The sequence below is a fragment of the Podarcis raffonei genome, chromosome 10 (genome assembly GCF_027172205.1).
Source record: "Podarcis raffonei isolate rPodRaf1 chromosome 10, rPodRaf1.pri, whole genome shotgun sequence".
Classification (NCBI taxonomy): domain Eukaryota; kingdom Metazoa; phylum Chordata; class Lepidosauria; order Squamata; family Lacertidae; genus Podarcis; species Podarcis raffonei.
The window spans coordinates 44,680,532-44,706,245 of NC_070611.1; the positions used below are offsets into that span (position 1 = coordinate 44,680,532).

A 25,714-nucleotide genomic window follows, 5' to 3' on the forward strand; every position below is an offset into this window, starting at 1 on the left:
CTAGATTCCACCTGGGTCTTCATTTTGATTTATAACAGGAGTCATACAAATGTGCTTTAAATCGCAGGATACTGGTGATAAAGACGTTTTCCGCCCTGGCAATAATTTTTTCACATATAAAGAAAAGAAAAATCAGTGACTGCGTCCGGTTGTCTGCGTGTGTCGCTAGAATGAAGAGCCTAGGGGAGCAGCGCAAAATGTGTGCCTCTCGGAGCAGCCTTTGTCGCTACAAACCAGCGAGCTTCCCAGCTTTGTCTGTAAAATGCAGCCCTGGTGGAGACTGGCTCTCAAGCGGGCCTCTCCTGCCTCCACCCTCCCCGCTCCCCGAAAAAAAACCCACGGCTGCGTCCCCGCCTCTGCTGCGTCGCCAGCGCGCACGCATTCCTGAAGCAAATTGGGATAACGTGGCGCGGGATCAGCAGCGGAACTGTGAGTATGGCTGGCAGTTGCCACCCGGGCGTTATTTGATGTTTCCCTGTCCAGATTCCCCTTCCCTAGCTACCGCCCGCCCGCGCGGTTGCCAGGGGAACAGAGTCCTTGGCGAAACAATAAAGCAGCCGCGGGTTGTAGTGGTTGCGGATTAGGCCTGCGGGCAAAATGGTGAGGGGCAGGGATGTTTTAAGGGGCTCCTCGGAAAATTGGGGAATGGGGGGCGGGGGGACGACGACTAGCGGAGCCTCATCCCGCCCCCTCACCTATCTTTGCTCTTTCTTCCCTCCCCTCCGCCTTTTGTAGATGCTCTCGCGGCTCAAGCCCGCCGTCGGGGGCGGCTCTCAATCCGCTGACAAGCGCAAAAAGAAAGGCAAGCGAATCCCGCAGCTGGAGGAGCTGCTGACCCAGCGGGACTTCACTGGGGCCATCGCCCTACTGGAGGTACCAGGGGCGCGGCTTGGAAAATGCGCACCTTGCGACAAGAACCGACAGAGACGGCGCTGGGTTGTTCGTGGGGATGGGCTCAGGGCTGATGGTAGCCTTATGACTAGTGGGAGTTAATGCCTTGGAAATAAGGGGCCTTAACATTCACCCTCCTGTTCCAGCCTTTGAGTCCTACAGAGGGAGAGTGGAGAGGCTCTGTGCTGCTTTTTTCTCAGCCTGCTTTTATTTTTCCTGCTTTGTGAGGTGTAGGAGGTGAAGTTTGACCACTGCACAGAATTGCATTCTTCTGGAGACCTGGTACCACTTCCAGAAGATTACTTATACACTCTTAAGTACTGTTCACCATCCTGATACAGTTAGGATGTTAAGTGTGTGTAATGCTGATACTCCAAAGGCTGTGGGATGAGGACAAGAAATCTAATGTTCTCCACACACAAAACCACAGGAGGATGAGCAAAATGGATTACAGTATAAAAAGTTTGCCTGTGAACACTTGCATACTTATATTTATTTAAAGCTGGCATAGGCAAACTCGGCCCAACAGATGTTTTGGGACTACAACTCCCATCATCCGTGACCACTGGTCCTGTTAGCTAGGGATGTTGTGAGTTGTAGTCCCAAAACACCTGGAGGGCTGAGTTTGGCTATGCCTAATTTAAAGCAAGAGTTTTATACCGACTGATTCAGTTTCTAATGTCTAAATCAGGGTGGGGGACTTTTTCCAGTCCTTCGTGGATAGCATTTGAGGGTGGTGGGATATGCCAATAGCAGCCATGGCAGGAGGCGAAAGAAAAAACACAGGTGGGGCAATGGATGCGATCCATACTTTTGTATAGTAGACTACAAGCCACACAAAAGTCAGATGTTTCTCTGGCAATAGTAGATGGTGTGATGCAGCTGCCCTGCTCACTTTGTCTCCAGTTGCTTTGCTGCTGCATACCAGGATGGAAAGGGGGAGGGGCATGTTTGCACCATGCCAATCTTGCTGTCACCTCACCCCTTTCTCTGTCTCAGTATGCAGCAGTGATGTAGCTGGAGGGACATCAGGTGAGTGGCTATTAGGGACAGGCAGCAGTCCGAGAGGTGGGCAGAAGAGGCAGGGGAGCAGGAGGATGATCCAGGGGAAGGGCCAGCAATTTGTGGGGCTCTGTGTCAGCCAGAGACAGGAAGAGAGGAGGCCATGACAGAGTTGCAGGAAGACTCAGAGGTGGAAAAGACAGTCCCAGAGAGACTTCTGCTATCCCTCCCCTTCTATCTCCCAAGGACAAGGAGGGGCTTAAAGTGACAGGAGCAGGTGGAACTGCCACACAGGAGAAGTTGCTAGTTGCTTGCATACATCACACCAGACGGGGTTTAAGTGAGTTGGAAGGGGTGTGGTCACGCTGCTGCTCCAACTATAGTGGTACCTCAGGTTACAGACGCTTCAGGTTACATAGGCTTCAGGTTACAGACTCCACTAACCCAGAAATAGTACCCCGGGTTAAGAACTTTGCTTCAGGATAAGAACAGAAATTGTGCTCCGGCGGCACGGCGGCAGCAGGAGGCCCCATTAGCTAAAGTGGTGCTTCAGGTTAAGAACAGTTTCAGGTTAATAACGGACCTCCGGAATGAATTAAGTACTTAACCCGAGGTACCACTGTATCCAGGTTGGAGTCTGAAGAAGCAGATGCCTAGTTAGCTAATCAGCAGGAGTGAGGTGTATATCCCTTGCACCTCAGGAGCTGATGTAATTGAGTGCTTTGCCAGTAAAGAACTAAACTTCAAATTGCTTGTCTTCATTGGGGCGGGGTGTGCTTAGGACAGTGGCACAGCCCCACAATTTCCTTTGCTACTATCCTGTTCCCTTCTATAAAAAACACACACCTGTCTCTGTATTGTCCAACAAGGCAAGCAAGAGGTATCACAGTTTAAGGACGCACACTCGCCAGGAAAAGCAGCCAAGGAGGTCATGGAAGAGGAACAGTGAGGGGTGTGGTCTAAGGAGGAGGCATTGTCTGGAGATAGTACTGAGCGTTGGAGAGAGAAGCATTGAGGGCCACATTTTGCCCTGGGCCTGTGTTCTTCCACCCTTGGTCTAAATACTAAAGTTTCTGTTTTGATGGAGGCCTATTCTACAGTAAGACATAGGCGTATAGCCTTTGTGCTTTTCTGATGAATCATAGAATTGTAGAATTGGAAGGGACCCCAAGGGACATCTAGTTCAACCTCCTGCAATGCAGGAATCTTTTCCCCATATGCACTAGGCACTGTACCTTTAACGGCTACTTGTAGTTTGGTTTTGGTACTGGCGATGCTGTGACCAACCAATGAATTTCTGCTTATCAAGTTGTTAAAGGCACAGAGTTCAGGTGGGAAAAACCAGCTATCAAAGTATTTTCAAAAAAAGTTACTGTATGTTACTTGCCTCCAGCCTCCTCATCACATTTATGTATGTCATAAATACTTAAGGCTTTTGAAGGTGAGCCAGGTTAAAACCCTTGAAAATGTCAACCATTACATATTTGTATCATATTGTGTGGTTTCATTCTACAAAGTTGCCAGCATAAAATTACTTTTAGGAATAACTTTCATATGAGAGTATCCACGTTTGGGCATCATTTTAATCTTAATGTTTTCCTTCTGGAAGTTTAAGCGTCATGTTGGGGAACAAGATGAAGATGCAGACCTCTGGATTGGATATTGTGCTTTTCATTTGGGTGACTACAAGAGAGCACTGGAGGTGAGGTGAGGAAATCCTGCTTCCTTTTGGAAGGAAGGGGGATATTGTCTTAATATAAAAAACAGATGGGAGTGGAAAGAGACGTGTCCTAGAGCAGTTCAGCGAAAAGGCATGCCATTTTACTATAAGTCTTGAAACAGAATGGTATATTCTCATGCTGGATTATGATTATGCATGCTTATGGACTAGTGAATCTGAGAGGCATGAGGATGGGAAAGGCAGGATTATTTATTTATTTATTTGACTTACATACTGCACAATTAATAAGGGTTAGGTATTGTCAGTTTGCTGCTGCTATTTTCCAAAAGTCTATGTTTGTGTAAAGGAAAATATGTCTTGGTGTAAAAAGAATTGTGTTTGTATTTCTTTCCCCATAAGGCAGCATGTTTAATTTTGATTTTTCAAAGCACATTTTTAAAAAACTTTATTTGGGATAGCTTGAAATTGGTGAGTTCTTCCATGTCCTAAAGATGTCCCCATCTAATGTAAAAGCTGGTATATATGTAACCCTTGATGGTTAAGAGATCAGGAACTGAATGAGAAATTGTGTTTATCTCTCCTAAACAGCCTATCTCTTTTTGTGCACAGTATCTCAATTTTCTTTCAACTTCTTTCAACCCTGGCTTATGGTCTATACAGTCATTGGCATTGTTGAACTCATAATTTAGAAGTACTAAGCAACTTTAAACTCTGTCACATTGAACACAGTTATAATGCCAATTAAAGACCCGCATAGTCTTTTTTTCTGGGTTAAAATTTAGTGTGGAAATAAAAAGTAACTCTTGAACTTGCCTTGGAGGATCTTGGCCAGTTGAAAGTGGTCAGTTTAGCTGGTGGCATGCTGATAACCGGTGTATTGTAGTTAAGCAGGTCAGCATTGGGAATGTACGTCTTTAACCTCCCTCTGCAATTCAGAGGTAATAACGCTGATCTGCATTGCTGTAAGGATTCCTGAAAAAATAAACATGAAACATTTAATATTTATACAACATGTTCCCTAAGTGTTAGTAGTACATCTTGTTTGATAATACACTAGAAGCGAAGAGCAACATTGTTGGTCCAGATGGATTGATTTACTAAGAATATGTATAAATTCTCAAGATGGCTCAAAACTCAAAATAAAATTTATAATTTCTGTTTGATGGTTATGGCAGCAGTATATCAAAAACTGTTACTTGTTTCAGGAATATGAAGATCTGACAAAGCGATCTGGCTGCAACCCTGATGTTTGGGTGAATCTAGCATGCACTTACTTCTTCTTGGGAATGTATACACAAGCTGAACAAGCAGCCTTGAAAGGTAAGACGGATAGCTGATGCTACAATATTATATATATTTATCTTGGAGTAAGTCCCACCAAGTAGAAATGTAAAATGTAAAAATTTGTGTTGTTAAGGTGGTGTACCTTAGGAAATTCATAGTGTTAGTCACGAGTATTTACAAACCCTGAACTGCTCCAAGTGTTGGCATTAAATTTTGTTTTAATGCTTTTTTCGGATTTTCTTTCAGCTCCCAAAAGTAGACTTCAAAATCGCCTATTGTTCCATCTAGCTCACAAGGTATGTGGGAAACAAAACCATGCAGAGGCAAGTAGTATTTTGTACTTGGAAGTATTCTGAAACTCAGACCCTACCTTCCCCGATCTTCAAATACTACTAGTTTGAATGAGAATCCTGCCCAACTTGTCTAGGTACAGAATGGTAGGGCAGAGACAGTGGCTGGGTAGGCACAGAGGACGAAAGCCCAGAAGCGGAGTGGTAAGATGACCCAAGAAGAAGGAGAGCTAAGGGATATGTTACCTATTGGAAAGCTATACTCAGTGGAAAGAGAAGTAGTATCTAAGGGAAATATGGGGTGGAGATGGTAGAGACCTGATAATATGTATAGAGAAGCCTTTTATTTAAGCACTTGTCTGGTAGCCATAGGCAACAAGGAATTGTGTACAGATGAGTGCATGAAATTCCATGTAGGTGAGTGAGAGGGCTAGGAGAGAAGTGCGTCCTTATTCTATGGCAAGCACGAAAAGCAAGTGGGCGACCAGAGGAGAGAAGCCCTGTCCTCTGCACCCAGCATAGAGATACAGCAAGCTACTGGATGCACAATAGAGAGTTCCATCCCCCTTCTGCTAACTTCCAGCAGACTAGTTAAAAAAGGGCTAGTAACTTTTGAGAGCTGATTTACTAGGATAAAGAGTAGTTGCTTACTGTCAGCTGTATTTATTAGTGTGTATGTAGTATGTCCTGCATCTGTGTAATCCTAGTTCTTATTTCCCGTATAGTTTGGTGATGAGAAGAAATTAATGAGCTTTCACCAGAATCTGCAAGACATAACAGAAGATCAGCTAAGCCTAGCATCTATCCACTATATGCGGTCTCATTACCAAGAGGCTATTGATATATACAAACGTATACTTCTTGATAACAGGTTGGATATATTTTTCTTTCCCAATCTGTCATTCTCTCTACTCTTTGGACATTTTATTGATGAAGAAGGGCTAAAGTTTCAGTGTATCGCTTTCTAACAGTTGGAGTTATACTCTGAGATTCTTGCTTCTTATTATAAATTCACTGTAGTACATCCAACAACATTGGGCCAATGGGATACAGTAATAAGATTTAAATTTTCCTGTGACCTCCCAGAGTAATTTGGATGAAATTACTTAGCACTAAGATCAGAGATCACAGATTCCTTATATTAGCAATTAGTCCTTATATAAAAGATAACAGAGTTTGGAGATTACAGATCTCAGTGCCTGATGTCATACAATGTCAGGTGACTGACAGTTACAGAAAGGTAGCCGTGTTGGTCTGCCATAGTCAAAACAAAAAAATTTTTTTTCTTTCCAGTAGCACCTTAAAGACCAACTAAGTTAGTTCTTGGTATGGAGAGACCTGGTCTGAACAAAGACATTGGATTCTTATCTCATTATACATGACAAAGCCATTTTTCACCTTTTCACCCCTTGCTTTTTCCTGTAAGACCTATTGCAGTCGTTAAGAGTCGTCAACAGGCTCATCACAGCTATCTGCCAATCACCCATTCCCACCACCCTTCTGAGTAATACCCCTCCCCACCTTCTCACTGTATAGAGGGATCTGGCAACTTCTGTTTCAAGTGTATCTGAAGAAGTGTGCATGCACACGAAAGCTCATACCCAGAACTAACTTAGTTGGTCTTTAAGGTGCTACTGGAAAGAAAAAATTTTTTTTGAGGTGACTGACAGGTGGGCATGGTTGCATTCCAGAGGTTCTCTACTACTGTCCTTGTCCTTCTGCACTGCAGTTTTCATCTTCTTTCTTGTGGAATTCAGGTTTGCTGCAACACTTTCTGTCATGGCTTCTTTCTTCTGATTTCTAGCTGTGACCTTCTGAGCCTGCTGGCCAGCTTCAGTTATAGACCATATTCCACCTTCCAACCTTTTAGGCAAACAGAAGAGCTGTCGAGTTTTCCTAAGTTTCTGATTCCCATTGTAACTAGGTTTCTTCTCCACCACCTTTGGGTGTTAGTTTCCTGGGCTCACCTGTTGAATTCCCTGACAAGCACAGCCTCTGAATAACCCTGTATTTAACAGAAAGCAACCATCTTATAATTAAGCATAAACATAAAGTGACTCAACAGTTGCATTTCTTCACAGATGTCTTAAAATATTCTCAGTATTCAAGGCATAGGTCTTAGTGATCCCATTTGGGTTGTTGCTTGTAGTTTCAGGAAACTTTTCTAATCCTTCCATGCACACACTATTGTTCATAGCAAAAGGCATTTGTAAATGCATTACAAAGCATTCTGCCAATGATAGAACATGTATTGAGAGTACACATGTGCAGTATTATTTGCACATTTCCGTTTAGGAGCATTCTGCTTTAGGTGAATTTTCTGCCACTGAATGTAGTTAAATGAAGAAACTTTGATGTCTTGCAGGGAATACCTGGCTCTCAATGTATATGTTGCCTTGTGCTACTACAAACTGGATTATTATGATGTTTCACAAGAGGTGCTAGCTGTTTACCTTCAGCAAGTTCCTGATAGCACCATTGCTCTTAACTTAAAGGCTTGTAATCATTTCCGCCTCTACAATGGGAAGGCTGCTGAGGTACTTGGTTAAAATGTTTTTCTCACTAAAGTCATAATCTCCTTCATGCAAGTTTCAGTTTTGAAGTAATATTTCAGTTGCTGTAGAGAAGCTCTAACTTTATGCTTTGTACCTCAGTATGTGGTCTGTCGAGAGGGACACGGGTGGCGCTGTGGGTAAGAGCCTCAGCGCCTAGGGCTTGCCGATCGAAAGGTCGGTGGTTCGAATTCCCGTGGCGGGGTGCGCTCCCGTCGCTCGGTCCCAGCGCCTGCCAACCTAGCAGTTCGAAAGCACCGGGTGCAAGTAGATAAATAGGGACCGCTTACTAGCGGGAAGGTAAACGGCGTTCCGTGTGCTGCGCTGGCTCGCCTGATGCAGCTTGTCACACTGGCCACGTGACCTGGAAGTGTCTGCGGACAGCGCTGGCTCCCAGCCTCTAGAGTGAGATGAGCACACAACCCTAGAGTCTGTCAAGACTGGCCCGTACGGGCAGGGGTACCTTTACCTTTACCTTATGTGGTCTGTCTGACTATATGTATGTGTTTCTAGTTATGCTAGTGTCACTTCAAATGAATTAGTCATGTGGCAGTTGAGGTCCACAATATAAGATGCAGGACCACTTTCAGAGGGTTGGCATCATTTGGCACCTGATGAGGCACACTGCCCAAAAGAGGCACTACCTGGCTAACTCCTGGAACCTCATGGCTCTGCTTGTCCTAGAATCATATAATTGTAGAGTTGGAAGGGATCCTGAGGGTCATCTTGTCCAATCCCCTGCAAGGTGGGAATCTCAAGGCAAGTGAGCAGTGACAGGGGCAAGGAGAAGGAGCAGCAATTTCTGCTAGCTTTGTTCTCCCTCTGGGCAGTGGTGCAGATTAGGTTCAACAGGAGAGGACAAGTGAATGGGCAGCAGTAAAGAAGAGGTGGGACAACTCGGGAAGGGGAGGTTGAGAGCATTTTTGTGCAAGCCCTCCCCCCAAAAAAATCTCAAACTGGCTCTGATAATATTTTTTTGAGTAGTGTCAATGACTACTTCTGTTGATTGTGTGTTCTGTTCTTCCACTCACTGTTTTGCAATTTCTTAAAAAAATTAAGGCAGAGCTTAAGAGCTTGATGGACAGTGCTTCAACATCGTTTGAGTTTGCTAAGGAACTCATTAAACACAATTTGGTGAGTAACAATTATGAAAGTAGCTAGCTTGCATAATTTTTGTGAAGTTCCGAATAACATAGGCTGCATTCAAAAGAATGTCTTGTTGGCTGGCCCAAGAAAGTATTGTGTGAGGTGCAAGTAGTCTGTAAACCTAGTCCTCTCTTCCAGTTGTTTCCCCATGTTCAAATGTGCATAACTAACCCCAGCTGTGAAAAGGTAGTTTTGTTATCTATAAAGACTCTCCTTAGACAAGTTTCTAAGTATACACAACTAACTGCATTTGCCCATATTCAATCTTTATTCTCGTCATCTTTCCCTCTGTTTCTCTCCCCACCCCCTAGGCCCACCCCAATAACTTATTTTGGAATATTTGCTTATGAAACTAAGATGTCGTGTACAAAAATAAAGATAATCGTTTTGAGCTGTGCAGGAATTGGTATTTTCATGATGCACGAATTTTTGAAATTTAGTGGTGGAGTAAATATTTAACTTGTAAAATTCAAAAGCAGAAAATATGACACATTCATAATTCACCAGAAGCTTGTTGCCTCTTAGTTTAATAAACATTTCAAAATGCATGTACAGTGGAACCTCAGTTTACGAACTTAATCAGTTCCAGAAGTCCGTTCTTAAACTGAAACCATTCTTAAACCGAGGCGTGCTTTCCCTAATGAGGCCTCGCGCCACCACTGCTCTTCCACCATTCAGATTCCGTTCTTAGACCGAGGTAAAGTTCTCAAACCAGGACACTACTTCCAGTTTTGCGGAGTTCTTAAACTGAATAGTTCGTAAACAGAGCTGTTCTTAAACCAAGGTACCACTGTAAGATGGTTCACTGCAGGTTGCTTGCTGCTGTACTAATGCAGTGAGGACTTTCTTCTGCAGGTTGTATTCCGAGGAGGGGAGGGGTCTCTCCAAGTACTGCCTCCCCTGGTTGATGTCATTCCTGAAGCCAGATTGAATTTAGTAATCTACTACCTTCGGCAAGGTAAGCACATCTTCTGGATTTTGACTTCTTTTGTCCCTTAAAGTGATTCTTTTCCTCCACATAGGGTACAAGGGGGTCTTTGTTTTGAGGACTGGCATATAGGTTGGTAACTTTTTACAATTAAATAAATTGCTTAGATTCCTAGCTTGTGAAAAAAGACAGCTGTAAATGACTGAAAAAATAGATCAGCCCAAGAAGATATTCTTTTGCTAGTGGAACATTTCATTTTCCTGAAGTCGCTATGAAATAAGACCTGTGTGCTTGGTTGCAGTTAGCGGCAGCTGAGCCATCAGAAGATGGCTTTGCAACTGTACTTCCATACAGAGGTTTTATAAGGACTTAAATAAGCACACCTGAGACAAGGAAGCTACATGGCACCTGTCTGCTCCTCACTCCTCTATGCAAAACGCCATACAATGTGAGATCTGTTTTTGCAACATTGTTTCCCATAAACTGCAACCTAGACATATTAATTGGGAGAATCTATAACATCTTCTTTGTTGTGATGCTAAATGTTTGTAGTAAAAAAATTTTTTTTAGTAAAAAAAAAAGTCTGCCTAAATTAAGTGTAATTCCAGTTCTTGATTTGTGTGAGTTATACATCTGAATAAATGTTTAGTTAATTACCTTTTATCTCTTGGTTGTAACAATGATGGGAATTAGCAGAAAAAGCCCAATTTCTAACATCTTGAGTCAAAATACAGTTCTTCAAAATCTTACCATGCAATTCTGAGCATATGTATTCAGAAGTAGGGCTTACTCCCAGGTAAGTGGATTTAGGATTGCAGCATTAGTCTATTTTCCCAAAAGGTTGCATTATTTAGTGTCAACGTTTTAGCATCAAAAATTCTACTTAGGTGAAGCTCAGTCACAGGCTGTTAGCCCTCTTCCTGTCCCATTCTCACAGGATGAATAAATGTATGAGAGAAAATAATGTGATTTTTTTTTATCTTGCCCCTGTACTGTTCAGAAGGCATCTGCTAGTCCATTTTATATAAAGAAAAGACCTTTGCTCTGAAAAAATAGCAGAAAATAAAAAATGACTTAACCCATATTTGTTTTAAAGAAATGTATAATCAGCAAGTACACATTTGTTGCAGTTTATGGTTCCTTTTCATCCTTTGTTTTTGAATGCCTTTATGGAAAGATGAATTATGATGTGGGAAGGTGACATGGGAAATACAATATACACTGTAATGTGTTCTTTCAGATGATGTGCAGGAAGCCTACAATCTGATTAAAGACCTGGAACCTACAACCCCACAGGTAAAAGGAAAGTTTTGGATATGATTATACATATAATGGAAGACATGGTCATCTGGGATAAGTTCTGTCATAGAGTGGAACACTTTCCTAAAATAATAATAATAATAATAATAATAATAATAATAATAATAATTATATCCCGCCCTCCCCAGCCGAAGCCGGGCTCAGGGCGGCAAACAACAATAAAACAGTACAAAAGTACAACACAATACAACACTCTAAAATCATTCATTATAAAATTAATTCAAATCAAGCCACTGGCAACCATTGGGCCAGAGCTCCGCGAAGATTGCTGAGGGAGGGGGTCAGGCTGTGCCCTGGCCAAAGGCCTGGTGGAACAGCTCTGTCTTGCAGGCCCTACGGAAAGATGTCAAGTCCCACAAAGAAGATATTTGAATCTGTTTACTTTATTTGGACATAAAGTATATCATTCTTGGATCAAAACGAAACAGGCATGCAGATCTTCATCCATTTTAAAAACTATGGTTGGGTCCAGACTAAAGTTGCAATCCTAACCTCACTTAGTTGGAGTGAGTCCGGTTGAATTCAATAGGTCTTACTTCTGAGTAGACATGCTTAGGATTGTGCAGTACATTAGTTGCCCTGCTTCCACAGAAATCATTGTGAAAAGGTAGTCCTGACTTGCCTTAGTTTACGCTGAAATCAATAGAAACCAAGCTTACTCTGGATCTAACTCCATATCTTTTAATTGTTTGCACTTTGTTTGATAGAGACGAAAGGATGAGTCATACAACACATTTGGTCAAAACCTTAAGATATTGTCAACATATTTAAGGAGCACAAGACTAGCACAAATAACATATTGCGGTGTCTTTCTTTTTTTTACAGTTTAGAGATTTATTCCAGATTCATACGAAACTTTAAAACTGTTTCAATATGCATTATGTGTTCTCATATAATATATTGGCTTAAAACTTCAGGGGAAAATACATAGATCTTAAAACCTCTGCTGGTTCTGTTCTAAAAGACAGTGAATGGAAACAGTATTTTATAGGAAGACAAGCATTTATTTGACAGACTCTTCAAATTAAGTTCAAAGCTAGTAAATGCCAAAAGAAGAACCAGAAAACTGAGCAGAAGATTCCCCCCCCCCATTTATAATTCCCCTCCTTTTTATAATTTCATGCAAGTTACTAACTGCACATGTCAAGATTGATTTTGGTTTATATATTTAATACAGTTAGTTAGAAACCATGGAAACAGGTTATTCAGAAATCTATGTATCTGTAAAGCAATTTGAACAGAATACTTCACAAGCTGCTTTAAAGCTTCAGTAAATGGTTGCCTCATTTTATATAATCTTTCTCTAGGAGTATATCCTAAAGGGAGTGGTGAATGCAGTCCTTGGGCAGGAAATGGGCTCAGTGAGTACAATACCTTTTTTACATCAGTAATTCATGGGGAGTAGACGAGAACACATTGCAATTCAGCTAACAGGTTGATTTTGATACTAACTAGCCTCTTGCTCTTTTGTATTTCCTACATATTTGCCAGTGAAAATATGGAATTGTGAATAATCATATACACTAATATTAATGCTATAGGGTGATATCAGCATGTTTAGAGGAACCTCAGAATTTCTAGAAATAGAAAAAATATTGGGAGTGGGATTTAAGAAGGCAAAGCCCAAGACACTCCCATGAGGACTGAGTGTGCTCTGTGGCCTCAGAATGCAGAGTATTGATGGAGAGGGAGGGGGAAATGAAAGACTTGATGGTGGAGGAATGAACTATTGCTGCACAAAGGCAAGGTTGGATAGCTGGGACACTGAACAGGAATCCTGCACACAGTAAGATTTTTGTGACAGGTGGAATATTTCTGAAAGTCACTAAACTTAGGCTCTCCAGTCTACGGACAACCAGAATCATAATAATAAACTTTGTTTCTCTATCTGTTTTTTACCATAACATCTGCATGTAATATTTAGTTTGGTCTCCATATTCCAAAGATTTGTCTATGTTCTGCCCCATTGCTCAGCGCTTTCATGGATTTCATGTTTCATTGTTTCTTTTCTAGAGAGACCACTTGAAAATTGCTCAGCAGTTCTTTCAGCTGGTAGGAGGATCTGCCAGTGAATGCGGTATGTTTTAACTTTTCTGTTTTCTCATTCCTTCAGATGTCAATATTGTCAGTGAATGCAACCATTTTGTTACCTGGGTCAAGTAAAAAACATGGTTAATATCTTTCTCTGTCTTAGTGACCTGAACCATATATATACACTGTACTTACATCTGCCACCAAAAACAGGGGCCTCATGTCTAGTTCGCTGTAATGTCTAATTCGCCTTACTTGGACCATGGCTAACAATATTGCTCACTTTCCTGACTTTTCTATACATTCCTGTACATTTTCTTATCCCCTGCTAGCAGGAAATTGCTAACATAATTAGGAAATGTTGTAGAAGACATAACAGGAGAATTGAGGAACTCGACATGCAGATTTCATTTTCACAGATGATCATATGTACATTGTTTAGGTTGATCTTAAATTTGTACATCCTAATCTGCATAGGTTATGAAAGTTCATATCACACTAAGCTCTTTAAGGTACTGCAGTGGACTAATATGGCTACTTCTCTAAAATATTTTTAATATAATATATAAGGAGAGCCTGCTGTTTCCCCCCTTTATAGGAATCATAGAATCATAGAGTTGGAAGAGACCACAAGGGCCATCGAGTCCAACCCCCTGCCAAGCAGGAAACACCATCAGAGCACTCCTGACATATGGTTGTCAAGCCTCTGCTTAAAGACCTGGGTTCAACCATGCATAAGACTATTTTTACACTGGGATGTTTTCTTGTGTAGTGGAAGGTATTGCTTACATTTTATGCAAAGGAGAATGTTTATGCAAGTTCCAGTATCCCAAAACAAGAGGATGCCTCTTGCTAGTCAGCTAAGAAACAGAGGAAAATAGTGATAGAACACCTGACTGATAATTCAATTGGAAACCAATATGTGTAATATGCCATATCAAAAACACTTAGGGCTATTTTTCTCAAATTGTCAAATTTATTCTGAGTGCAGACTTGTTTGTCACAAAGTATAAACTGACCTGGTAGCCAGATTGTGGTTCTGGGCTATTATATATAGAGATGCTAGACTATGTTATCTCAGAAATAAACTAATCAGACTGAAAAATTGTGCATATAACTTCTGTTCTTCAGATACAATCCCCGGGAGACAGTGCATGGCATCTTGCTTCTTTCTGCTCAGGCAGTTTGATGATGTCCTTATTTACCTTAACTCAGTGAAGGTTAGTTTATATCTGCTGGTAGTCTCCTACAAATCTTTGCATGTATTACTTTCTCTGTGTGATGCATAAACTTGCAAAAAAAATGGAGGTGAAAAGAAGGGATGGTTATCTCAATCACATTTCTGAGAGAGTTTTATTTTAAAATATAAATAAATATTCAGCCCTTTGGGGCAAATGCCCTCATAAGGCAGCATAAAAAAACAGTTGTATAAAACATATAAAATGAACATCTTAAAATATACATTACATCCCTTTGAAAAATTATTACTGAACCATCATTGACACATCAATTGAATAAAGGCAGATCAAAACAAAAACACCTTCTTTTTAAAGTCATTAGTGAAAGGGCAATATACAATTTATGAAGGACTGCGTTTCATAAGTATAGGTCGAGCCCTGAAAAGGCCAATCTGGTACCCAGCAGCTTAAGCTTTCTTATTGACAGGACAGAGAGAACGACATGTGATGCTGACTTTTGAGCTTGGACAGGCTCATATGCACCTCTTAGAAACTTTGGTGATTATTTCAGTTTAAACTCCACTATGTATGCAATTAGGATTTTGTGCTTCTGTTGAATGTCATCTGCCGTTCTGTGGACATTCTATCCAGTTTAAAGAAAACCTTTTTCTTTTTCTCCCCCCACTGACTGAGACTTTACCACCTTAAATAATTTACTGCTGTGTGCAAACTTACCTATCCATGCTTAATTCCAGATATCTAACTTACTATTTTTAATAACAGTTGTCCTAATACATCTTTGAAAGGTCTCACTGTTTGGACCTCCAAGCCCATTGCAAAGGCTCTCTTATTTATTCCTATAATTTATTCCTATAATAACAAATTATTAAAATGGACAGGTTCAGAAAAGGGCAACCAAAATGATAAAATGGGTGGATCAACTCTCCTATGGGGAAGGGTTACAACAGTTGAGTAGGAGGAGACATGATAGAGACAGGATAGACATGTTGGGGGAAAGGTGAATAGGGATCATGGTTTGCTGCTCCCACTAGCACTAGGGGGGAGGAATGAAACAGGAGCAATTTCTGTGTTCAGAATAAACCATTATCTATAGTTTTGTGACATGAGAACTGGGCTGTTGTAGAAAGGAATGAAAGAGATGAAAACAGAAGCAAATTAAAAATTAAAGGCCCGCAAAGAGAGCCTAAAAACTGAGTACAATATAGAACTGATTAAATAAAAGTGCTTGAGTAAGCAGCTGGTGAGGCATACCTGAAGACTGGTAGCACTGAACAAAGCCTGATTCATAATCTGATCATACAGTTAATTTGGTGCTTACACATTCCATTCTGACTGAGGCTTGGTGTCTGTTGGCATTCTGCCATTTTCTGTTCCCAACCAGTGTGTCTGGGAAGTGCTTTGTACCTCCCACACAGCCAAAGATATCAGCACAAATGACTTTCCCACAGCTGAAGGTGAACAGTGCTTTTTCCTGGGCAAGTACTTGGCATGGATGTGGGCAAAAAAGTGCTTTGATCAAGTTCCACTTCTACATGGTTGTTATTTTGCTACCGTTCTGAAATTCTTAGTCACTTAGGTGTGGTCACCTTGGCCATGTTTATGTAAGGGCAGAACCAAATAGGAAGGTTTATCTGTGAAAGATCTAAGGAATTATCCCAAAGTGCATATGACAGGGATTTAATAAGGATGTCTTCTATGATTCAGTGAGCACACAGTAACAGCACAAAATCAGTATCTCCACAGAACTTTAGCATCCCAAGAATCTCCACTTTAATTTTAAAGAGCAAGTGTCTAGCTTTCTGTTTGTGAAAATATTACCAAGTGAGGGAAACCCTAGATAAAATCTCATAACTGAGAATTGATGCTGAATGGGGCCAAGCTTCAGTGTACTGACTAATGCCTTGTCCTTCTGCAGTTATACAAATGAGCAGAAATAGCATTTAGGACAATATGCTCTGGGCTGTCCTTTGATACAGAGTATGTGGGCAGGGGGTGTATCTTACCATACAGTACACAGTGGATGCATTCTGACCTCACATTTCCTGAAATTCCAGATCATGGATCATACCTGCTGTCTCATTCTTTCCTGCATCTGGCTTAATAAAATATTTCTGTAAAACAATTTGACATGTTACCTGAACTGGCAATCTGGCTTAAACGAACCAGCCAAATCAGAATCAATCTGTAGTTTGAAATCCTAGTTTGCAGGGATTGCTCACATAACAGTTTGCCAGTTTGGATGTCACAGAAAACTCTGTTTTGGCAAACCAGGGAATGCTATATTAAGTTGAATGCACAAGGGGAGGAGGGTGCATGTGTACATTCGGTTAATTCATGATTAGTGAATGTGACATCTAGCTGCAGCGAATGTAATTAGGGTGGCCAGGCAAAAAAAAATAGACAGGCTGCTGCACCTTTAATAGTTGTTGGAAGAAGAGAAAAATTCATCAAGTGTAGTTGGACTGGTGAAATTCTGTCTTCTATATACAACTTTTAAAGGTTGCTTGTCCTATTTTTCATCTTGTCACACTAAAAGTAACCTATTCATAAAAAAGGGTGAAAGAAATCTAGAATCCTATACATATTCTACATCTCCTATTATGCATATTTGTTGTTTAGTCATTTAGTCGTGTCCGACTCTTCGTGACCCCATGGACCAGAGCACACCAGGCACTCCTGTCTTCCACGTCCTCCCGCAGTTTGGTCAAACTCATGTTAGTAGCTTCAAGAACACTGTCCAACATCAAGACTGATTTACTTAAGAATGGATAGGTTTGATTTTCTTGCAGTCCATGGGACTCTCAAGAGTCTCCTCCAGCACCATAATTCAAAAGCATCAATTCTTCAGTGATCAGCCTTCTTTATGGTCCAGCTCTCACTTCCATACATCACTACAGGGAAAACCATAGTACATCATATATCTCTCCTGCTTTTGACTCCAGTGGCCATTTCTTATGCAATTCTCTTTGGATGTGGGTACACATTAAGTACACATTAAAAAGAACCTTTTAATGAGGGTGAAAGAGGAGAGTGCAAAATATGGTCTGAAGCTCAACATCAAAAAAACGAAGATCATGGCCACTGGTCCCATCACCTCCTGGCAAATAGAAGGGGAAGAAATGGAAGCAGTGAGAGATTTTACTTTCTTGGGCTCCATGATCACTGCAGATGGTGACAGCAGCCACGAAATTAAAAGACGCCTGCTTCTTGGGAGAAGGGCAATGACAGGCCTAGACAGCATCTTGAGAAGTAGAGACATCACCTTGCCAACAAAGGTCCGTATAGTTAAAGCCATGGTTTTCCCAGTAGTGATGTATGGAAGTGAGAGCTGGACCATAAAGAAGGCTGATCGCAGAAGAATTGATGCTTTTGAATTATGGTGCTGGAGAAGACTCTTGAGAGTCCCATGGACTGCAAGAAGATCAAACACATCCATTCTTAAGGAAATCAGCCCTGAGTGCTCACTGGAAGGACAGATCGTGAAGCTGAGGCTCCAGTACTTTGGCCACCTCATGAGAAGAGAAGACTCCCTGGAGAAGACACTGATGCTGGGAAAGATGGAGGGCACAAGGAGAAGGGGGCGACAGAGGACGAGGTGGTTGGATAGTGTTTTCGAGGTTACCAGCATGAGTTTGACCAAACTGTGGGAGGTAGTGGAGGACAGAGGTGCCTGGCGTGCTCTGGTCCATGGGGTCACGAAGAGTCGGACACGACTAAACGACTAAACAACAACAACAACAACACACATTAAGTACAGAATACTCATGGATTGCAGCAAATAGGAATACTGCATGCATGAATTACTCACTGTTTTATCAATTTAGTTCTGAATTTAGTTTTATCACTTTCCAGGACTGCTGCACTAAAGAACCCAAACTATTTGAACATACAGTACAGTACAGTGGTACCTCGGGTTACATACGCTTCAGGTTACAGACTCCACTAACCCAGAAATAGTGCTTCAGGTTAAGAACTTTGCTTCAGGATGAGAACAGAAATTGTGCTCCGGCGGCATGGCAGCAGCAGGAGGCCCCATTAGCTAAAGTGGTGCTTCTGGTTAAGCACAGTTTCAGGTTAAGTACAGACCTCCGGAACAAATTAAGTACTTAACCCGAGGTACCACTGTAGTATAGTTCTAAGGAGATCTGCAGCACTCACAGAACTAAATTATGGAATTAGACATCAATGTTTTGAAGAGTTGGGTAGAGATTTAGAGAAAGAGGCAGTTTTTTCACAGCAGGATTTAACATGCCCAGAAAGAAATGCATACTAAAGAAAGCTGCCACCCTGCAATTTCTGGCTTGGAACTTACCCCAAATCCATTGTGGCCAGCGCTGTGGAATGTTTCATCTATGTACTGAGTCACAAAGCCATTTGAGCTACTATTTATAAAGGTGTTTTGTTTGTTTTTTTACTCTATTGTCTGGTACATCTTCAAGTTTTAAAGTATGTTTTTTATTTATTGTGCACAACTTATTTTCCAGAGTTACTTCTACAATGATGACACTTTTAACTTTAACTATGCCCAAGCCAAAGCTGCTACTGGCAATACTAGTGAGGCTGAGGAGGTATGTAGCTTCTTCTTTAAAAACACCACATGCAAGGAAGGAACACACTTCCTGATTACCTTCTGGGTCATCTTGGATATGCTCTGAGGATAGCCTTTTTCTGCTTTACTTCTAAAAATATATAATGCTTAGATGACTGCTATTAATTATCCTTCTGCTTAGACTGACTTTCCCTACTTGTGGCCTTTTTATGTCTTGAAACTTTCTTATATAATGATTCTGTTGAATGTTTTGTTATTTGAGATTCATCTGTATTTTGAAGTAGGCACATACTTATGGTATATATCACACAGCAGATATTGAATGCAAACAGACATTTGTTTTTTCTATCTGTTTTCCCCTCAGGTGTTCCTCTTGATTCAAAATGAGAAGATAAAGAATGATTTTGTTTATCTCAGCTGGCTCGCTCGCTGCTGTGAGTCACTTTACCCTGTTATAGAATGTAGATTTTTTTTGTTGCATTAGCCCTGTTGCTATCTCTCCTTAAACTTGTTTTAACCTTGTGGGTGGATTTCATTAAATTTTTAGATATAATTGGATACCTTTATAAGAGGCAAGTGCCCTACAAGAAGTAAATCTTGCCATAGCCTGTGAGTAAGCAAGAGTGGTTGGGAGTCTACTCAAGGAAAAGGTGGTGTCTTGGTATCACTTGCAAAATATTTCAGCAGAACAAGTACTGGTAAAAATTCTTGTTTGTTCTTGTTCTTTGGGACAAGTACAGCTGAGACAACTGCAATTAAATTTCCAAACATTTAATTGTTTGGTCCCTGCAGCACTCTACCTTAATTACATTTGTGAGAGAGCAATCTGAAGTTCTCATTAGCTATTGATACCAAATATGCTCACATATTACGGGTTTTAAAAGGCAGCCTTCTTGACAGAAGATCTGGCATGAAATTCAGCCCACATGGCTCTTGCTAACCATAGAGAGTTTGTGATAATTTTATGAAACAGGATATTTTGGCTCAGATTTTGGGTTCAGAGTGATACCTACAGGTGGTACAATACAGTAGAGAACCCTTAGATGGTTTGTCTTTTAAACATCACCTTTCTTGGTTTCTAAAATAGGAGGGGCAGTTACTTTCTGCCCTGTAACTTTCCAGTTACCCACACAAACATAGGAAGGGGTGAACTTTGACCTCCCAACAGGAAGAGTCAAGATTGGGATGATTCTCAGGTATACGAAGGTGTCCAGAAACACAGTCAGAAGTAGAGTATGCCATCTGGTTTCTTGGTAAGGAAGTCAGTCAGGTTCAGACAGGCAGATCTCTATAAAAGCTTCATACATAATCTAGATGAACTTAGACATGACTGTTACATTGCTGGGGTGGGGGGGAAGCTGGCAAGAATTGCACAAAACTAGGAAATTTTATTTTATGACTTTGGATTCCGGGTCACCTTCAAAGGTAGCCCCACATAGAGCACATTGCAGTAGCCCAAGCTGGAGATAACTAGAGCATGCACCACTGTGGCAAGACAGTCCGCGGGCAAGAGCACTGGTTTACGGAAATTGCAGTGGCAGCTTCTGCCAGCAGGAAGTTACACAATTGAGATTTTCCAGTGTTACAGTGTGTATGTTTATGTGTGCAGCAATATTGTGCAAAGTGGCTGATGTAATAATATATGCAGAGCTCTGAATTCCTCTCAAAAATGGAATCAGTTGACTCTTTAGAATCCTGGTTCCTTTACTGAGCTCTGTGAAGAATTGTCAGACAATTAAATGCTATTGGAGAATATTGTAGCAAAATAAATGCTGAATTTGTATCATCCTCTGCCATTGGTAAAAGTGCAGTGGTGTTAGCTGTCATAGCTTATAAGTGTTAATTGGTTTTAGAGTCAACTGTTTCTACTGTGTTTGGTGTCGAGTAACTCTAGGTAAGGGCACTATATTTTTAAATAGCTGTTGTTGTTTAGTTGTTTAGTCGTGTCCGACTCTTCGTGACCCCATGGACCAGAGCACACCAGGCATAAATAGCTATACCAATGTAAATATATAGTAATCATTATGTGGACAATTATCTATAAGTTTTATTCTTAAAGTCCAGTAGTAATAAGCCTCCTTTCAAAGAATAGTATAACACCAATATTTCTGGGAACCTATAAGCATTGCTATTAAATGGACCTTAAAATTACAGACATGATATGAAATAGATACTTATGCTAAACTGGGTATATACAACTAAATGCTCTTATAATTGAATACCATGCATCTGTTTGACCAGTGTTTTTACATGACCACAGAAGAGCAATATAAGGCACAGGAAATTAATTCTACTGGTGTATACTTGTTTGGAATAAGTGTAGAAATACAAGGAGTGTTAACTTCTGTGTACATATTATATAGAGAAGAGCAGAAAAGAGCAACTGAGGTTGAAAACAGGAGGACTACTAACTGAATTTTCTAATAAACCTTTTTTGTCTATTCAGATGTTCAGCCTGTCACTAGGAGATACCTGCCATGTGCTCAAATTCCACGGCAGGCATGATACATCTATAGTTTATGGGCATTGTCTCACAGTATCTGAATCTCCTAATTGCAGAATTGTAGAAGCACTGGCCTTTTATATAAATTAAGATAACAGTTCATTGCCAAAAATTAAAATCCTTAAAAGTTAAATCCTTTATAAAATTTTGCCTTTTCATCCTTTAAATAAACATTTGGGCAATGTGCGATTTCTAAGCAGAACAGACAGATCAGTGGAATGAATGGCCTGTGTTTCCAGATGGAAACTTAATGTTATGCAGGTTACCTCTGTGCTAATTAGACATGGGATGGATTTCCTGACACTTTTTCGTATCTCCTGATTATTAGAATGTGGCTTTTTGTACTGCAGGTAGCAATGGGTGTGTTACATTGCTTTTTACCTTATCTGAATAATAGAAATAAAGACGTGTACCGCTGATTAGAATGCTTATCCACTTTTGCAAACACTATGTGATGACATGTCTCCACTAGCTCTAGTTTTTTGTTAATTGCAGACATTATGAATAAGAAACCACGACTAGCCTGGGAGCTGTACCTGAAGATGGAAACCTCAGGAGAGTCTTTCAGCCTTTTGCAACTAATTGCAAATGACTGCTACAAAGTGAGCCTCCCTCTCCCCCCCCCCCCATCATTAGTTATTAGTATCAGTTATTACCCCCTAAGAGACTACTGAAATTTTTTAATGAACTGAATATTTTCCAGCCCTTGGAAAGTTGGAACCTTTTACCTGCAAAAGCATATACTTTACCTCTGAGCAAAATTCATGCCCTATATTAGTAGTGAATATAAAATTTTAATTCTAAGATTTAAGAAACAAGCACAACAGTGTTAATTGGGAAGCAAACTTCATTCACTAGCATGCTTCACTAGGTATCTAAAGTATTTCAAGTTAAAGCCAATAAAAGTTTCTTAACTAGACTTGTTCTTTTACTGCTGTTTTCAAGCCAACTAGCATTATGATGAATACATTAGTGCGGCTAGATCTAGAGGAGTGTTTAGAACTGTTTGTGCAATTGGCAGATTATTTAGTTGGAGGCATTGTGCTCCTTTCTGTGTATGATTTAAGTGTTTCTTTACAGTAGTGTTTTAACACAAGATGATTTTCATAACTTGCCTGTTTATAAAATTGGAGTGTGCCTGATCCCCTGATTGGGATCAGAAAATTTCCACTGGCTCCTGTTATTTGTTCTTACGAATGGCTGTATTATTTTATATTTCTGATGTAAGATTAGTGCCTTGAGCATGTAACTTTCTTTCCTGTACAGATGGGCCAGTTTTACTATTCTGCAAAAGCCTTTGATGTTCTGGAAAGACTGGATCCTAACCCTGAATACTGGGAAGGCAAAAGGGGTGCTTGTGTGGGCATCTTCCAGATGATCATAGCTGGCAGAGAACCCAAGTACGTACACTGATTTTCTTTGTACTACTTTGGGGTCAGTGTCCTGGATTCTTACACTCTTCTAGCTCACCGTTAAATGTTTATGGCAGGGGCAGGGACCCTTTCTCACCTTGAGGCCACATTCCTTCTGGGCAACCTTTTTGGGGGCTACATGCTAGTGGTGGGTGGGGTCCAGGGCAAAAGTGGGCAGAACAAATGTAAAACTTACCTTTGTACAGTATGATAGTTTCTACACGCACTTGCACACCCCTTTCCACCCTTCATTCAGACAAGCAAAATGTATTGAGGGAGCTCAAGGACACATCCCAGTCAGGCAAAAACACGCTGGGCCAGTTAGGGTTGTGACCTGCGTAGGGTTATGAAGGCCAGATAGGGAGGCCTAGATGGCCTCATTTCACCCCTGGGTTCTCTACCCTGGTTTATAGGAACAGAAGGATGAAGGCCCAGCCCTTTTCAGTTAAAAAGTCCTAATAACTGATATATTGTGTATTGGGAGCCTCATCTGCTTCCTTTAGTCCTGCTGTTGAAAAAACAACATTGATACAACTGAAATAAAAGGAGGAATTACCAAGAGATAAAAGAAAGAAAAATGTGCAGTAAATGAACATTTTTAAGAAGGCTTAAACATTACACGTTCACCTCAGTAAGGCCAATAAAGAGACACAGGGATAAGCAGTTATCATGCAATGGGACACATACTTTCCAAAGCAATTTGGATACAAAATTGAATAGAAATTTGTGGTTTCCAACAGTGTTGCTCAGCTGATGGCAGGGCTTCTATCAGCAGAGCAGGGAGGGGAATAGTTTTCAGCCATTTCCCTCTACTGCCCAGAGTGCATTTAAGAAGCTGCAGGGAAGAAGGGCAATTGCTGAAAATTCTTCACTCGCTGTTTTGCTGACAGAACTCTTACCATCTGCTGAGTGGCACTTTGTGATATAATCCTTTCTCTTTCAGACTTGTCCTCATTTTTATTTACATCTTTGTCTTTTCTGTCTTCAGAGATACCCTAAGGGAGGTGTTACATCTCTTGAGGAGTACGGGTAACCCGCAGGTAGAGTACATAGTTCGTATAATGAAGAAGTGGGCCAAGGAAAACAGAGTGCCCCTGTAGATCAACATCACAAAAATAACAGAAGTAACTGCCATCTGTGATGTGCCTGACTGGAATATTTGCGGCATCTTCTCGCCTAATACCAGCATTATGGAGACTGTAACAATGCAAAATATTCAGAATAGATATTTATTTTTATATTGATAATTCTTTTTAAAATTTAAACTATGTATTTCATATATTTGTGGGAAGAATATGTGACTTTAGTTATGCAACATCTCCCAAATTCCATTTTATTTTATTTTTTGTACTGCAATTGCTAGTTTTTAACTGTTCATGCTATCTTCAGTCCACGGGTTGTTCTAGTTTTGTATATTCAACAATGCACTGTGTTGGTACTGTACTGAGACTGTTCAAGAACTGGCCTGTGCTGCACACAGATGGACTCTAGTCTCATTGTATCACTTCTCAAAGCAAAATACAAAATTAACTCAATAATACTCAGCATTTCATATTAATACTCTTGGAGCTTGTTTGTACGTTAACACTAAGCCAAATCATGGCCTCACTCTGGATATTGCAGCAGCAAGACCAGAGGGAGGAGCAAAGGAGCTGTGATTTTCACTCTGGGTACATGCATTATTGTTCTTTCTCACTAAGTCATAGCTTGGTTTAGTGTGGTTTGTGATCTGAGCCCTGGTCAGTCATTACAAACAATATATTTCTAAATTGTAACAAAACCCCAGCATATGATAGGATGTCTTTGACTTCAGATGTACTTTTAATTACCGAGGCCTCTTGCATATTGTGAGGCACCTTTTACAGAGAATAGCTGAATCATATGCTATTCACTTCTTTATCTGGTTCCACAGGGAGGTTTTGTCAATTGATTTAAGAAAGATTGTTGGCTCATGCTATCTACAATTAACATGCTAATCTGAAAGGTACCTACCTTTCCCTGCAAATGTTTGCAGTTAGTTTGAGGGATTAGGGGAATTGCTTTCAGATTTTACTCCTGAAAAAAAGATTTTGAAGAGACACAAAAGAACATAACATAGAAAAAAACACATTAAATATGCATTGCACACTTGTACAGTTTTTATGTATATAGTTCAAAATTATTTTTATGCTTCTAACTTTTCAAAAAAATGTTTGTAATCGGCCCCAAATTTTAATTCTTGGGTAAAATCCCAAAGAAATAAAGAAACTTAGAAAGTAACTCATTATGCATTTTTAAGTACCTTATAAAAATAGAAAATTTGTTCTCTTGTGAATGTGACTAAAATGAATACTGTATGGTATGTGTTGTTATGATTTAATATTATGGATCTTAATTTAAAAATAAAATATGCAAGGCACAGCTACAGGTAATGTGTTTATGCCTTGCAACTGTAACTCTGAAATACACAATTGAAAATTTGTAATTTGTAATTGAGTAAATTTGCATCAAAACCTGCTGGAAACAAGAATCAAAATTGGCTGGTCTGTCTCCATCTTTGGGTGAAATACAGTAGTACATAGTTTAAACCTGTTATTTGCCACCAACTCAGATGTCTTTAAAAGGGGATTAAATTACTGGAGGATAAGGCTATCAGTGGCGACTAGTTATGATGGCTGTGTAATACATCCAGTATTGCAGGTGGTATGCCTCTGAATACAGCAAGTGGGGAGTGGGCTGTTAAATTCATATCCTGCTTTACAAACATCTGGTTGGCCATTGTAAGGCTTTGGTCCGAACAAATGGGACTTTTATGTTACTTTAGTGTGGTTTTCTTGGCCTGCCACCACCATAATGTGTAGGCTCTTTGGGGACAGAAACGTTTTGGAGGTAGATTAGGATCCCAAACTCAGGGTTAGCCACATTTTTTTTCATTCCAAAATATGGG

The 25,714-nt window shown here is 40.5% G+C and overlaps 1 protein-coding gene across 3 annotated transcripts; it reads left to right on the plus strand.

Moving 5' to 3' along the window:
* Positions 1 to 261: 261 nt before the first annotated feature.
* IFT56 (intraflagellar transport 56) lies at positions 262 to 25,102 on the plus strand. Of its 3 annotated transcripts, none has more exons than XM_053407235.1 (18): positions 262 to 429; positions 736 to 873; positions 3,503 to 3,595; positions 4,780 to 4,894; positions 5,105 to 5,154; positions 5,874 to 6,019; positions 7,514 to 7,685; positions 8,760 to 8,834; positions 9,702 to 9,804; positions 11,015 to 11,070; positions 12,402 to 12,455; positions 13,108 to 13,171; positions 14,257 to 14,345; positions 18,809 to 18,892; positions 19,238 to 19,307; positions 21,872 to 21,978; positions 22,643 to 22,776; positions 23,777 to 25,102. In XM_053407235.1, the coding sequence occupies exons 2-18, from the start codon at positions 736 to 738 to the stop codon at positions 23,886 to 23,888; spliced, it is 1,662 nt and encodes a 553-aa protein (XP_053263210.1). In that variant the 5' UTR covers positions 262 to 429; the 3' UTR covers positions 23,889 to 25,102. The 3 variants fall into 3 exon arrangements, with proteins under 3 accessions (XP_053263210.1, XP_053263208.1, XP_053263209.1); XM_053407233.1 differs by lacking the exon at positions 262 to 429 and adding an exon at positions 474 to 600; XM_053407234.1 differs by lacking the exons at positions 262 to 429; positions 736 to 873 and having other exon boundaries at positions 3,509 to 3,600.
* The last annotated feature ends 612 nt before the right edge of the window (positions 25,103 to 25,714 follow it).